Below are 15,994 nucleotides of genomic sequence, written 5' to 3' on the forward strand. Positions count from 1 at the left end.
GACACCCGCTCCACTCCGGAGCTGTGCCCGCGGGCCGCCACCAGCAAAACTCTGGTAAATAAGACACGGTTTCTCACGAGCAGTTATCAGAAGGGGGTCTCCGGATGGGAAGAAAATAAGCATTTCTTTTTTCTCCGCAAATCCAGTAGTGCCATCCGGCTCTGCTGTGTTCCATGTTCACTTGTGGACGTGGAGTCCCAAGCATTACAGTCATTAATGTCGCCACGTGTATACACAGGGTACAGAGCACCACGTATGTACAAACGTATGCAGATGGTACAGTGGGATTTTATTTTTATTTTTAATTTTTTTATAAATGTATTTATTTATGTATGTATTTATTTATTTTTGGCTGCGTTGGGTCTTCGTTGCTGTGCGTGGGCTTTCTCTAGTTGTGGCGAGCAGTGGCTTCTCTTGTTGTGGAGGACGGGCTCTAGGCGCACAGGCTTCTGTAGCTGTGGCGCGTGGGCTCAGTAGTTGTGGCTCGTGGACTCTAGAGCGCAGGCTCAGTAGTTGTGGCACACGGGCTTAGTTGCTCTGCGGCATGTGGCATCTTCCTGGACCTGGGCTTGAACCCATGACCCCTGCATTGGCAGGCGAATTCCTAACCACTGCGCCACCAGGGAAGTCCCACAGTGGGGTTTTAGTGTAAAATAAACGTGTGTTACAGAAAAAACCATTGTTCATATCCACACAGCCCATCTTTTCTAAACAACAGCCAAAATTAACTACGAAATGGTCAAAACAGGGGAAACTGCTGCAGTTTAAGCTATTGTGGGGAAAATGGGTGATCAAGAGATGGTAGCTGAAAATCTATTTCTCCCTCCCCCAACCCCCCACGTTAGATTGTAGTTTGGGGACCTTTTTCTCGCTTCTGCGTGATCTCAGATCACAGATGAGCAAGCCACCAGTAAAATGTTTACAGTCAACTTGCTGTTCCAAAATAAAACCTTTTAACCGTTGGCCCATTGGTTACCTGTGTTCATCTACGGACGCGGATGCTTCTAACCCTTTAAAGAAGAACAAAGCGGCTGTGCCTTGTTTGCCGTGTGCCCGCTTAGACGCTAAACGCAGTTCTTCCCGGTTCCCGGTGGCTTCGAGACGTGAAACGCCTTGTGTGTTAGGCTTTGTAAATCGCACCTGAGGACTTACCTGCAGCTCTGGAGAGACCTCAGCCTGGACGGGGTCCCGGGGCCCCAGACAGGGGGGCCACAGCGCACACGTGCACCCTGGGAACGCCGCCAAGGTGGGGTGGTGTGGGGGCAGAGCCCACGAGGGACGGTCGCACGGGTGTGTCCCAGGGGAGGCAGCTGTGCCGGGGAAGGATGAGGAAAGGCTTGATGGTGGGACGGCTTCCGAAAGCACCACGGTCCTCAGCCGGAGACGCAGGACCTGCTGGGCGAGGAGGCCTGAGGGAGGCCTGGAGGGAGACGAGGACGGTGAGTTCACCCAATGCCAGGGAGAGCGTGGCAGGACTGACGAACGCTTGGCGCTGCTGGGGCGGCAGGCGGGGTCCGACGTGGAAAGCTGGGGGTGCGGGGCGAGCACGTGTCCAGTGGGCGGTGTGGACGTGGGGCTGGGAAGCGGGAGCCGAGGGGGAGCCGGGGCCACGTGTGTTGTCGCCGTGGTGAGAAGCTGGCGGGCCTGCGGTGAGCAGACCCAGGGCCCAGTCTGGCCTCCGCCCGCTCCTGCTGGAGGGTCAGGGAGATCCGGTTCCCGGGGGCCCTGGTGATGGTCACGGGACACCTGTGACCTCTGTGTGAGGATGCGCCCACGGGGCCGTGCACGTGGCAGGAATCATCCGTGACCTGGAGGGGCAGGTGCTCCCTCCTTGGGAACGTGAGTCACTGCACTTTGCAAAGGCAGTAAATTTGTTCCAGTCATAATTTAAACCCGGAATAAAAAGTGCGGCGCTGAGTGACAGTGGGCGTGGGTGGAGCCACGTCAGCCTCTGTTCTCCGCCTGGATCCCCTGCATCCCCTAAAATGGTCCGGATGCAGCCCTGACCCCTCAGGCTACCAAGCAGGACCCCTCGGGCTAGAATGCCCGGCACGAGGGCGCACGTGGGGAGAAGGGACCCCCCGTTGGAAGTGAGTCGAGACTCACCGGAACACTCAGGAGGTTTCAGGACGTCGCTGTATTTTTCCATCGTTTCCATCTCTCTGGAAACACTGTGGCAGCTGTTGTGGATCACCCCACAGCCCCGGACAGTGAGGGCCCCTTGGGGTGTGGCCTCCGTCCGCCTAGCCCAGGGGCCTGAGTCCTCCCGCCGCTGTGCCCACACTCAGCCTTCACTGAGTGTGATTCCTTCTTTCTTCCTAATCTGGTGGCGACTGGCTGCTTTCAGACCAGGGCAAGTGGGTGTGCTTGGGGACGGACGTGCACGGGCGTGGGACGTGCTCTCCGTGAGCTGGCGTCCTCGGACCATCCCGTTAGGATGCGGTGACTCCAGTGCCCCACGCAGCCACTGCCTGACTGAGATGACGTGCTGTCCAGCTGCATGCCTCCCCTGGACAGGGCCTCGCTAGGGCCGGGCGTGGGGGCTCCTTTTGTCGAAGTAACTGTCAGGACCAGACCTGAAATTGCGCTTTTGCCAACTGTTAAACGACATCAGAAACCACGTAAAAGGGTAGCTCCTTTTTTAAAAAAAACTTGACGCAATTTCAAAACGCAGGAAAGTGAAAGGAGGAAGTAACTTTTGTGCACACTCCCTGGTCTTATCATTGACACGTTTTACTGCTTGTTTTTCCTTTTTGCTGTTTATTTCTCCATGTGGACTTTGGAATCAACCTGTCCAGCTCCGGAAAGGAAGACGGGGCATCCTTAGGGTGCAGGTGCTTTCTGCTCGGTTATGTGGTTTCCCTTTTCATCTGCTCTTTCGGGAGATCTTAGTTTTTCTTCGTGCAGAGTTTTCAGTTCCTGGCTTCATCTTTGTCCTGAGTGTTTCTCTCTTCTGTTTCTGCTGTAAGTGAGGCCTTTTCTTCCATTAGAGCAACAAGCAACGTAACGCGGTTTCTGCACATTGATTTCGGGCCCTTTACCTCATGATTCTCTTTCTCCAGTAAATTTCAGGTGGTTTTCTTGGATTTCCGGCTGTGCAGTGATAACATCTGCAGACGATGCTGTTACCCCCTTCTTCCCAATTCGTGCTCCTCTAATGACATCAGCCAGTACCTACCGCATTTGGGGACTGGTGGTGGTGGACAAACCTGTCCCCTTCCTGACCCCAAGGGAACGCGTCTGGTGTTGGCACTGAGGGCCCAGCACCAGCTGCTGTGGGCCAGTGGGGTGTCAGGAACGCAGAACCAGACCGTGCTGGCATTCCAGTCAAATGTGTTGGCGTTTGCTACAGCAAGGGGCCCAGGGGCACTGGGGGAGGCAGGGAGCAGCAGGGACCAGGGTCTCCACCTGCGGCCATCGCCCTGAGTTCCGGGTCCACAGGGGCCCCGTCTGACAAGGCTGGAGGCTAAGGAGGTGCTGCCCCTGTCTGGCTTTTGGGAACAGGCCCACCCCCTACGGACTCCTGGACCCCATCATCCCATCTCCCCCAGAGCCTCAGAAACGCAGCTCAGAGTCTCCCAGACCCAGCAGTGGGGAGGTTACAGACACGCCAATAACCGGGTTATTGGGGTTACAGTTTGTCTGAAGGAAGTTTACACCTCTTTTTATTTTATTGTCAAGAAAGAATATGGAATTTTTTCAAAGGTCTTCTCACCATTTATGGAGGTGACTGTTATGATTTTTCCTCCTCGGGGCCTCCTAAAGTGATGAATGGTATCATTATAACCTATTTCCCAGGGTCGAACTCTCCTTGAATTCCTGGGGAAACGCATGCCTGGTCTTAGTGTACAGTTTTGTTAATGTGCTTTTGAATTCAGTTTTCTGATCTTTGATATTTAGGAGTTTTTCATTGATGTTTTCTGACCCATCTATATTTCCCCTTATACAATCTTTATTAGATTTTTGCATTTTCCTTATTTTTTTACTCTCTGGAACATTCTAAATCTCATTGAAATGATCTCTTGGCAGGATTCCCTGAATCTGCTGGGGCCCAGGGTGTGGCAGAGGGCAGCTTCCCTCTCTCCACCACGCAGTTGCGTTTGCGGTAATTTTTATGTTTTTTAGCTGCGCCACCCTCATGCCGACCCTTCTGTAGCTGCTTTGCTGTTTTGGTCTCTCCTGCTTTGCTCAATTTCATCATGAGGCATGACTCCCGAGTCTGGGAAGGGCTGGAGTCCACGTTCCGTGCGTCCTTCACGTGTGAGAGCACAGGCGCTTGAGCCAGGCTTAGCCAGGTCCCCTTGCCCTCGAACGCAGACGGGTACTTGGTGGTGTGTCCGTCCAGCATGCGTCGTCCACGGGGAGATGGAGACAAGCTGTTCATCCCCCCTGCTCCGAGAGGAGGTTTTTCTGGGCCTAGAGTTGCCAGCTTCCCTGTTCTGTTGGCATCTGCCCCGGAGCCGTGGGCTCTGTCTGGTTTGCGTGCTCACCGTGATCGCTGTGAGCATCCTTCTGAGTCAGGGTTTTGGTTGTGACCGTGTCTGTCCTGGGGCTTGCCTTGCGTTTCTGATTTGTGTTTTCATTCGGGAAGGAGGGTGTTCTCTCCCGAGATGCTCCCTTTGGCCCTCAGCCCCCTTTCCTGTCTCTCGTTCATTGTCGGGAGCCCAGGTGCTTGTCCTTTCTCTGTCCCTGAGCTCCACTGGGGGGCAGCCACCCCTGTGATGGGGGGTCGGTAACTGGCGGTGGGGCTCCAGGCTTGGGTTCTGGATTCATCCAGATCACCCGGTGTCAGATCTTATTAGACAGTAACTGTGATCCTGGGAAAGTTATTTCACCTCCACTGCCTCAGTGTCCCCGTCTGTAAAATAGGGAAACTCCTAGAACCTACCGCACGGTTCTCAGGTTAAGTTTTATACACAGATGTGCTTGGAACAGTGCCTGACATTTTGTGAGGGCTGTAAAAGCTGCTGTTCTTGTTATTTTTTACACCAGCGGTCGACACTTTTTTTCAAAAGACCAGATAGTAAGTATTTTCACCTTTGAGGGCCACATGGTCTCTGTGGCAGCTACTCACTGGGGTTCAGACAGACAAAGACAGTGTTCCGATAAAGCTTTATTGACAGACATGGGTGGGGGGCCAGATGCAGCCAGCTGCTGGTGTCCATGTGGCATTACCTCTTGATCTCAGCACACTGTCCCATGCCATCGGTGTCTCCTCTGAGCGAGGTATGGGGCTGGTGGGTTTTTTTATATATATATAAATGTGTTTATTTATTTTTGGCTGCATTGGGTCTTCGTTGCTGCACGCTGGCTTTCTCTAGTTGCGGCGAGCGGGGGCTACTCTTCATTGCGGTGTGCGGGCTTCTCATTGCAGTGGCTTCTCTTTTTGTGGAGCACGGGCTCTAGGTGCATGGGCTTCAGTAGTTGTGGCACACAGGCTCAGTAGTTGTGGCACGTGGGCTCAGTAGTTGTGGTGCATGTGGCATGTGGGATCTTACCGGACCAGGACTTGAACCCATGTCCGCTCAATTGGCAGGCGGATTTTCAACCACTGCACCACCAGAGAAGCCTGGGGCTGGTGTTTTATCCCGTGGGGGCTGTGGGGAGGTAGGGGCCTGGCCTGACTCATCCCCGAGCTGAGGAGAGCATCTCCCATGCAGATGGGGCCACGGTCCCCTCTTCCCCTGCCCCCGGCACCCTCAGCCATCGGACAGGCCCCACATCCCAGGTTTTCCTCGGGTGATGGGGGTCAGGCAGGTAGGGCCGGCCTCTGGCCTCTGCTCCTGCCCTGGTCCCAGCCTGTGAGTTGACTGTGGTGTTTACTCCCCTTTCTGTCTTCAGCTCTTGATGAATCCTGTTTTGCGAGGTTGTACTATATTTTGCACATTTTGTTAAATACCGAGGAAACGTAAGCTGCTGTCTCGGCCCCAGGGGTGGCTTCTTTCCCATCCTGGCATCACACATGTGCCAACTCTGCCTGCGCCATGGCAGAGCCCCGGGCGTGAAGCCCAGAGGCGGCCTTCAGCTGCACTTGGCCATGGACATCGGGGCGTTTTGTCATAGCAGCCAGCTTGTCTGAGTCACACAGAGCGTTGTCATCAGAGTGAATCGGGCCCTGACGGCTCTGGTGGGGTTTTGCTCTAAAGAAATGTTGAAAGTAGTACACCTGAAACTAACACAACATTGTAAATCCAGTATATACTCCTGTAAAAATTAAAAAGGAAAAAGAAAAAGTGAAATGTTGGAAATAGTATTAAGATTTATTTGTAGAACGAAAAAAATCCTTAGATACACAGTTGCTTTAAGAAAAAAAAAAATCCTACTCTGTTCTTGTAGCTGATCAGTTTCACAAATTAAATAAATTCCTCGATTGGCAAGTTACCTGAGACCCGGGGCCCCAGGTGACAACCACAGACCAGCTGAACGTGTCCCCGCGTCCACGCGTAGAGATGTGGCTTCTCCTGCAACTCCCTTGACGGGCTTTCCCCTGGATACAGAAGGAAAACTACCATTGCTGCTGCTTCTCTGGGTTCTTAAATGTCCCCTTAAATCTCTTCTGCTCCCCGAGCCATCCTGCTGGTGTCTGTCTCTAGAATTGGCGTATTTCTTTCTTTTCTCTGGAATGGCGTGGCTTTCTGTCCCTGTGTGGGTGGCCACATCCATTTCCTGGGGAGCACCCACGTTGGGGTGAACACATCTCCTGGGGCTGCATGATTCCGGGTCCTGGTGGCAAATAGCGTCCTGTGCTTTGATGTCACAGAGTGGTTAGTAAATGGCTTTTTTTTTTTTAAACCGTTTGGTCTTAGGCCTCTCTCCAGGGGTCGAGGACCTGCATAGCACTTCCCTCAGGGTAGCTGCCAGGATCAGACGTGCACACATGTTGGAATAGTGCCCGACGGTCAGTGGGGGCTGTACAGCTGTCGTTTGTCCTTTTGCTGTTTGTAGCCGGTCGGCAAGCTTTTTCCGTCTCTCACCTCTGTTGTAGTGTGAAAGCAGCCACAGGCAAAACGTGCGTGAGTACAATCTATCTGCAAAACGGGCGGACCTGTGTCAGGGCCAGGGTTCCTGGACCCTTTCCGAGAGCATCCTTCGGGGGCAGGGGAGCCGCCCTGCCCCCACAGAGGAGCTGGGTTTTTTCCAGGATGACAGGGAAGGCTCTGGCTACCCACCCAGTGTTCAGGCTTTTGTCTCCATTTCTGCTATTTATGTATTTAGGAGTTGTTTCTAGTCTAAACATGTAATCAGAGACTTGGAAGGCGATTTGCAGCTCGTTCACTTGGCCCGTGTTACAGGACATCATCACTGAATCAGGGGTGCAGACAGACTGGGGGGCCGGCGGTTTGCTCCCCTCTGTCTGTGCTCCCGACTCTCCAGAAGCCCCAGAGGAGCCGCTGTGACCTAAACATCCACGGGCTGCCCTCAACGGGTATTTCTGGAAAGTCCTGTGTGAATCTAATTGTGAAAATGGAACCTTATTAAATGAGAGAAGGATCTTATCAGAAAAGAAACCACGTGGTAAATGGTAAATTTGGAGACTTGAAGGGCCCTGCCTGCATCCAGAGGACGGATCTGTCAATCACAGGGATCCTCCCGCCGGCAGTCCCGACCCCGCTTCCCCCAACACCCCTCCTGGAGGGCAGCTGGCATCGCTGACTCCCTGTGGCCAGGTCAGCGAGCCTGACCCTCCCCCTTGGGACCTGCTGTTCAGGGAGGGTCCCACCCACTCCTTCCCCTCCTGGCTGCCCAGCCCACTGGCAATCTTGTGGCCTCTGCCTCAGGCCCTCCTGGCCAGCGCACCTGTGCTCTCACCTGGGCACCTCCTCCCCCTCCGCCTGCCCGTCCCCCCTCCCTGGGGTGCACCCAGAGAGCAGCCAGAGGGTCATTCGCATCACCTGGTTTGTGCACCTGCCCTTCTGGCTTCTCCTGCTGAGCCGGGCCCCTTGGCCTACAGGGTGGTCCCTCAGCTCTCTGCCCTCCCCCGTGGCCCCTCCCCATCCCCCCACCACCTGGGCTTCTGCTCCCTGGGGAGGCCTTCTGCGGCCATCCAGCCACATAGTGCCCTCCCTGCCCCAGTGGGCCTCCGGCCACCAGCCCTGCCTTATTTTTACCTTTTTTAACCAAAGGCAGGCCTGGCACCCCTGGGAGAACAAATAACTGTGTTGGATGCAGCGAGTGGTGAGTTTCTCTCCTGAGTTTTACTGCATCGGGGTCAGAGCTGAGCGGCTTCCCTCTGACCCCAGAGCGGGGCGGGCAGCCCCAGTCACCGCCTTCCCTGGGCCTCTCAGGAGGGTGACCGGCCAGAGAGGGGGACCCCTGGGGGTCCCGGCTGCGCTTGTGACCCTGGCCTCCCCGCCACGCGTCCCGCAGGTTATTCCTGGTCATCGAGTACGTCAACGGGGGCGACCTCATGTTTCACATGCAGAGGCAGAGGAAGCTGCCCGAGGAGCACGCCAGGTGGGTGCAGCCGGGGGCCGGGGGGAGCCTGGGCGGTCGGGAGGAGGGAAGCGGATTTGGGGAAGGGGCACAGGGGGTCACCGCCTCCTGCCAGGGGCCAGGCCAGAGCCGGGAGGGTCCTGGGAGTGGCCGAGCCCCCGGAGCGCTGCGTGTGCGACGGCGCTGTGCTTTCCCGTTTCTGAAACGGGGTGAACGTCCCGACTATCAGCTTAGCCGCCTGGACGGCAAGGCCGCTCCCTGCCATCTGCACGGATGTACAGCAGGGGCTTGCCTGGAAGAGGAAGACAATCTCCGTTTCTTTTTAAATGACTCTCAGGGACACTAACCCCACCAGCGCCGCGCAGCCTTGGCCTCACGGGCGGGTGGGGCGTTTATTTCCACCCCGTACGGAGCTCTTTCCTGTTTTCCATATTTTTCTCTTTTCCTCATTTCCTCACTGGAAAATAATTCCACGCGGCATCATGAGTCACCATAGATCCTTTTTGGGGGGAGGCGGGTAATCAGTCAAGAAGAGCGAGCCCCACACGCTCATGTCCTCTTTTTCTAATTGTGGTAAAATACACATAATACAAAATTACTATCTCAGTGCATTTATTTGTAAGTTCACAGCTCAGTGGCGTTAAGCGCATTCATGGTGTTGTACAACCATCACCACCGTCATCTCCAGAACTTTCTCATCTTCCCAAACCGACGCTCTGGCCCCATGAGACACTCACTCCCCACCCCTCCCCCAGCCCCGGCCGCCACCCCACTACTCTCTGTCTCTATGAATCGCCTCCAGGGACCTCGTAGAAGCGGGATCACGTAGGATGTGTCCTTTCGTGCCTGGCTTATTTCACTCGGCATCGTGGCCTCAGGGTCCACCCACGCCAGAGCAGGTGTCAGAACCTCCTCCCTTTTTTAAGGCTGAATATTACTGCTTTGTGTCAGTGGACCACGTTTTGTTCATCCATCATCTGACAGTGGACACTTGTGTTGCTTCTGTGTTTTAGCTCCAGTGAGTGGTGCCGCTGTGAACATGGGGTACGAATACCCGTTCGAACCCCTGTTTGCAATTCTTTTGGATAAATATACGCGCGGTAGTGTTGCTGGGTCACATGCTAATTCTAAGTTTTAACTTTTTTGAGGACCCTCCAGGCTGTTCTCCACGGCAGCCGCACCATTTGGCGTCCCGCCAGCAGCGCGCGAGGGTCCAGCTCCTGCGCATCCTCACCAGCACTTGTCCCTTCCTGTCCAGGGGGTCTGGGTAGTGGCTGTCCTGGTGCGCGCAAGGTGACGTCTCATGGTGGCTTTGGTCTGCGTCTCCCTGACCACTAGGACGCTGCGTGCCTTGTCCTGTCCTGTCGGCCCATGCGCTCTTCAGCGGAGGACACGGGACGTCTGTATGCTTGGGCCCCCATCCCGGTTCCTGGTTGGGTTCTCTCTGCTGATGACGGGTGTCACCCCCTCCCCAGGTTCTACGCTGCTGAGATTTGTATCGCGCTCAACTTCCTACACGAGAGAGGGATTATCTATCGGGACCTGAAGCTGGACAACGTTCTCCTCGACGCTGACGGCCACATCAAGCTGACGGACTACGGCATGTGCAAGGTGGGCTCCCGGCCCGCTGCCCCCCGCCTGCCTCTGGGGGGTCCCGGGCGACCCAGCGCCCGCTCCATCTCGCCCTGGCTGCCGGGCTCCGGCCGCCCCCACGTCACCGGTCCTCTGTTGGTTCTCTCGCCAGCGCCGATGTGTCTGGCGGGCCCCTCCCTCCTGCTAACTGGCTTTATCCCTATAGGAAGGCCTGGGCCCCGGTGACACGACGAGCACTTTCTGCGGGACCCCGAACTACATTGCCCCGGAAATCCTGCGGGGAGAGGAGTACGGTGAGCGCGGGTGGGGAGCTAGGGCGCTGGGCGCAGCGGAGGCGGGGGAGCGCGCCCCAAGCCCTGGGAGGTTCCTCTCCCTGGGGACTCGGCCACGGAGCAGAGAGACAGGGAGGTGGGCCTGCCTGGGGCCAACCCTGCCGGGGCTCCCAACCAGGGGCTCTGGGGCCCTGGCCTGGAAGCCGGGGAGAGGGGGCTTCCTAACCAAATTGCACTAAAACGCACACCCTTACCTTCTTGTCCCAGCCCCAGGCCACTAACTGGCCTCAGTCCCCAGCTGTTGTCCTGTGTGTCCACCTGAGTGTCCCCTGGCGATGTCACTGGACAGGATCCCTCTGGTCAAGGAGCCCGAAGGGCTTGGGGAGGACAAGACAAAGCAGAGACAGAGCCGAGGCGGGTGTCCCGAGTCAGTGGGTGCCGCCCACCGGAGGGGGTTCCCCAGAGCCGCTGGAGCCGCGCACAGCCCCCGTGGACACTGGAGCTTGTCACCCCTTCCTTGGGTTCTGTTGTTTTCACATCACAAATATACCATCGAATATTTCCACGCATGTTCCTTGCCGTTAACAGTGGCGGGGGGGTAGGCAGGGTGGGCAGGTTCTCGCACCCTCAGATACTTTGGCACCCAGGAGGCTGATAGGGTTGAAGTCACTTAGTAGCCAGAGAAGGACAGACGGCAGCTGTGGGCCAGAGCAGGGAGTCTAGAACCTGGCCCGGGACGGGGACCCCGTGTGTGATGGAGGTGGACAGCTGCAGACCCTGGGAGCAGCTGGCCGTCCGTGGACTGCCTCGATGTGGAGACAGCTTTGCAGCTAGTAAGGGGGAGCCGAGCGTCCCGGGGACAGTGGACAGAGGGGAGGCCAGGCTGCCTGGGAGACGCTGGGGACACGCATCCTCAGCTGTGGTCCAGGAAACGCAAACTGTCATGACTGTTGCCCCATGACGGGACAGCACAACCGGAGAGGCCCGGCCTGACAGGCCTGTGCTCTCCCCCAGGGTTCAGCGTGGACTGGTGGGCGCTGGGCGTCCTGATGTTCGAGATGATGGCTGGCCGCTCCCCCTTCGACATCATCACCGACAACCCCGACATGAACACCGAGGACTACCTTTTCCAAGGTGCGCGGGCCGTGCATCCAGCTGCCTCCATACACTGCGGGGTTTCCCCTTTCAGAGGTGCAGGTCCCCAGGCTGGTCCCCGCAGCTGCCACAGACTAGGTGGGGCCACCTGTCCACAACCGGCTCTCAGGGAGCAAAGCCCGGGCCGTGGGTGTGGGAACGGCTGTGGCTGGGGGGACGCGGCACTCTCACGCCCACGGGAAAGAGAATCTGTCCCAATGGAGCCCAAACTCCCTTCCGGCCCTCGCGAGGTGTGCACATGAGTCCCGGGCAGCGGCTGTGCTCAGCCACAGTGCTGCCCCCTCCAGCCACGGCTCCTCACCATCTGGGCCCCGGGCCAGAACTGACAGCCCCGGGATGCTGGGGCTCAGGGCTGAGGCTGTCCCCACGGTGGCCTCCGGCACCCGTGGACGTGGGGACGCAGGGCCAGCTGAGCCACCGTTGGTTCGTATGTGATCGTGAGCACGTGTGACCGTGGGCACTAGGGCCCTCTGCGGCCTCGAGACCCTGCTGGGGTGTAGGATGGTGCCCAGGGCACCACGAGTGCCCCGAACCGCCTGCTCAGGAGGGTTCCCAGCGCCCTGCAGGCCGCCGGCTCCCTGGCTGCTGGGCAGAGCTGACATGGCGGGTGGGGGCCGGGCACGGAGAGGGAGCTGGCTCTCACCTCCCGGTCCGGGTCGTTGCAGTCATTCTGGAGAAGCCCATCCGGATCCCCCGGTTCCTCTCGGTCAAGGCCTCCCACGTGTTGAAAGGATTTTTAAACAAGGTACGCTCGTGGCCACCGTGGCGGCTGAGCCAGCCGTGGCTGCGGCCCTTTCTCAGTTACTGGGGCCACGGCTCCACCAGCTGGTTGGCATTTTTAGTGTTGGGTGTGGGTGTGGCTCTCTGCGTCTTTCCTTGAACGTCCTATGGATGCTTGTTCACACTTGACAAAATGTAACGACGAGAAATGATGCCAAAGAGGAACTTCCCAGAGGAGCTTAGCCTGTCGGGAGGAAGCGTTTCCAATGAAGGGAACGTCTGGCCTTCGCCTGGATGCTGGGCCGGTGGGGGGTGGTCCCGGGGAGGGCAGGCCCGTTCCCCTGCTGGGCATGGGAATCAGGGGCCGCCTTGCTCTGTGCTGACTTGTCCTCATTTGAACTCTGACCCCCAGGACCCTAAGGAGAGGCTCGGCTGCCGGCCGCAGACTGGATTTTCTGACATCAAGTCTCACGCTTTCTTCCGTAGTATAGACTGGGACCTGGTAAAGCAGCTCGGAATCTGATACCGCCCCCTGCCCCGTGCGGTGGGCGGCCCTCGAGGGGGGTGGGATGGGTGGAAATGGGCGGGGAGCCATCTGAAGACTCACAAGGAGGGGGCCTGGCAAGCCCCTGGGGGCGGGGGCTGCTCCTTGAAGGTCCTGGGAGCAGCCTTGCCTGGGCGTCCATGCCGTGCCGGGGGGTCCCGTGCCGGAGTGCCCGGTCTGTGACCGCTGCCATCCGCCTGAGTTGATTCAGCTCCCGGACGTTTCCGCTTGGCTGGCTAGCTAGTTCCAGTAGGACATCCCGGTGCACCGGGGCCCCTCCCCGCTGCAGTGGACCTTGACCCACCCGGTCCTCAGGGACTCAACCTCCAGGGTCTGGACCTTCTCCCACCCCCACTGCAACCACCTGGGTCTGAGCCACCCTCATCCGGGCTGGTCCCCTGCTTCCTGCCTGGCCCCTAGCAGCAACGGCCTCCTCCGCTGGGGCTTCGTGACCCCCTTGACGCCCGACAAACCAGGTCTGCCCCTGTCTTTGCACAGCTGTGCCCCTCCCCGACCTCCACCCCTCCCTCACCTCTTTCAGGCCATCTCCTCAGAACCGGAGCCGCCACCCCTCACCCCCGTCCTCTTCTGGCCTCCTCTTTCCCATCACACCGCAGGGCTAAGTGGTGGGATGCACAGGACATTACTCGGGTGGCACCGTTCTCGTTTTTTGTTTTTTGTTTTTTTGTTTTTTTATTTGGTTGCGATGGGTCTTAGTTGTGGGCGTGGGCTCCTTAGTTGTGGCTTGCCAGATCCTTAGTTGCAGCTCGTGGGGTCCTTAGTTGTGGCATGAGAACTCTTAGTTGCGGCATGCGTGTGGGATCTAGTTCCCTGACCAGGGATCAAACCTGGGCCCCCTGCACTGGGAGGGCGGAGTCTTATCAACAGCACCGGCAGGGAAGTCCCTTGTCCACTGCTTTTGACTGAGGGAAGAGGAGGTGACATTGTGTGTGGGACACTCGGGTGGGGGGGGGGGGCCACGGACTGAGGCAGCCTTGGCCCCCAGAGCAGGGACGGGGTAGGGGGTGGGCTCAGAGGACCCCAGGCCAGCACCCAACTGTGCTTGCCTCGTGGTCTGTTCTGACTCTTGCAATTTAAATGTTTTTAAAGCAGCCTGAGACCTGAGGTAGGGAAAATCGTGTAAGAAATGCCCCCTTTTTTCACCTTTTACCAGAATGTATTTCATACATACAGAAGAATACAAAAACTTGCACATGAGAGAAAGTCAGGGAAGAATGGAAGGCCTGTAACAGTGCCCAGGGTGTGGCCCAACCCTACCAGCTGCCGGGGCCTTGTGACTGCAGTGTGTGCACGGGTGTGCAGACACATGCACGCACGCAAACACTGGTGACCCCGCTCTGCCTGCGGGTCGGCCCGTTCCCTCTGCTCCTGCATCCCCTGGGTGACAGAGACAGGCGTTCCTCTGCCCCGTGGCCTGGCCATGGATGCTGCCAGGGCCCTGGCAGGTGTGCTGGCCTCAGCCCTGACACCTGGGCGTTACTGGGAAGGATTCGTCTGTTTCTGTGGCATATCCTCATTTCATGCACCAACTTCGCCAGCAGAACCTGCGTTCGTCCTTCCCAAGTCCCCCAAACTTATGGAACGTGTTTCAACGTTCCAGGCCCAGTTTGTTTCTCGTGCTATAACTGGAGCTCCTGATGGCTCTGGGTCCCACAGTGCAAAGAGCCGGTGTGAGCCGAGGTGGGCTGGGGGCTTATTTTTGACTCGGCTGTCGCCCTCTCCCCACACGGGGCCTTGGGACAGTTCCACGTCTTGGACGGGGTCCCGCGGAGGCCCCACCCAGGTGGAGGTTTCCAGGCTCAGCGCTCACTCAGACCCTCCAAGGGAGGGGGGCAGCCAGTCCCGAAATGCTTGGGTCATCCTTTTCCTCAATCAAGCTGCTCCGGCCCTTGAGAGCTGAGGGTTCCGGGCTGGAGGGCTGGCTGCTGGCTCACACGTGGCTGCTGTGGGTGGGAGCAGACCCCACGGGGCAGGACCTTATCTCTCACTTACGGCTCGATCTGAGTTCTTAGGAGTGCGCCTGGCCCAGCACAAGTGCGCAGCGCACACCTGGGTGGGGGGTGGGAGGGTGGGTTATGTCACCGAGTGTGTGAACGTGGGGGCCGCTCCATCCTCGCCCTCCTCCGTCCTCACTGTGAGCGGTGCGGTGCTGAGTTGCTCTGCCCCAGCGCGCGACTCGCCCTCTCCAGGCATGAGCGTGTCTCATCCTCCTAAATGTCGAGTAGGAAGGAGAGTCTGGGTCCTGAGACGCCCCATTTCCCGCCTGACAAGCATTTTACTGCCGTGCATCCCGTTGGGATTAGAAATACATAGAGGGTTTCCCTGGTGGCACAGTGGTTAAGAATCCGCCTGCCAATCCGGGGGACACGGGTTCGAGCCCTGGTCCGGGAAGATCCCACATGCCGCGGAGCAACTAAGCCCGTGTGCCACAGCTGCTGAGCCTGCGCTCTAGAGCCCGCCAGCCATGACTACTGAGCCCACGTGCCACAACTACTGAAGCCCATGCGCCGCAGCAAGAGAAGCCACCGCAGAGAAGCCCGCGCACCGCAGCGAGGAGTAGCCCCTGCTCGCCACAACTAGAGAAAGCCCTTGCAAGGCAGTGAAGACCCAATGCAGCCAAAGATAAATTTACATATATAAAAAAAACCCATAGAAATGGCCACTTTAGGCTTTTTTGGGAGAAGGGGTTCCAGTGTGGGCAGGGGTGTCCCTGCCAGGTCCCAGCTCCTTTATGACCTGGGTTCCCAGATTAAGAAAGGAAGAAACTTCCCCAAACCCACCTCCTTTGGTTTAAGTGGTGGGGCTGCCGAGGGGGGCGCAGACCCCAGATGGCGTGGGATCCCACGCGGGTGGTTGGGCCTTGCGCTCCATCCCAGGTACATACCGCGCGGCCTGCGCTGCCAGCATTTTTCAGCTCAAGTAGGGTTTTTGTGACTTTGGAAAATTTTCCTGCTGGACTTTGCTTTAAGAGAAAAACAATCGGTCTTTAAACATAAGGCATATTTAAAGTCGGTCTCTTCTGTTCGATTCCGTGGTTTATGTTTGTGCAAACTCCAAGCGGGCGCCGAGCCGGCGCGCGTGGGTCTGACCGCGTGTCTTCTTGCAGCTGGGGAAGAAGCAGGCCTTGCCGCCCTTCCAGCCGCAGATAACGGACGACTACGGCCTGGACAACTTCGACACGCAGTTCACCAGCGAGCCGGTGCAGCTGACCCCGGACGATGAGTAAGACCTGCCTGACGGGCGGGGCGTCCTGAGC

At 57.7% G+C, this 15,994-nt stretch overlaps 1 protein-coding gene across 1 annotated transcript in view; it reads left to right on the top strand.

The window, feature by feature from the left end:
- The window catches only part of PRKCZ (protein kinase C zeta), a 104,491-nt gene that overhangs the window by 87,898 nt on the left and 599 nt on the right, over positions 1 to 15,994 (top strand). The window contains exons 11-17 of the mRNA XM_007448940.1: positions 8,368 to 8,454; positions 9,909 to 10,044; positions 10,232 to 10,319; positions 11,313 to 11,432; positions 12,119 to 12,198; positions 12,586 to 12,675; positions 15,845 to 15,960. Of these exons, the coding sequence (XP_007449002.1) occupies positions 8,368 to 8,454; positions 9,909 to 10,044; positions 10,232 to 10,319; positions 11,313 to 11,432; positions 12,119 to 12,198; positions 12,586 to 12,675; positions 15,845 to 15,960 (717 nt within the window). The remainder of the gene's footprint in view (positions 1 to 8,367; positions 8,455 to 9,908; positions 10,045 to 10,231; positions 10,320 to 11,312; positions 11,433 to 12,118; positions 12,199 to 12,585; positions 12,676 to 15,844; positions 15,961 to 15,994) is intronic.

This window comes from Lipotes vexillifer, unplaced genomic scaffold (assembly GCF_000442215.2).
Source record: "Lipotes vexillifer unplaced genomic scaffold, Lipotes_vexillifer_v1.1 scaffold835, whole genome shotgun sequence".
Taxonomy (NCBI): domain Eukaryota; kingdom Metazoa; phylum Chordata; class Mammalia; order Artiodactyla; family Lipotidae; genus Lipotes; species Lipotes vexillifer.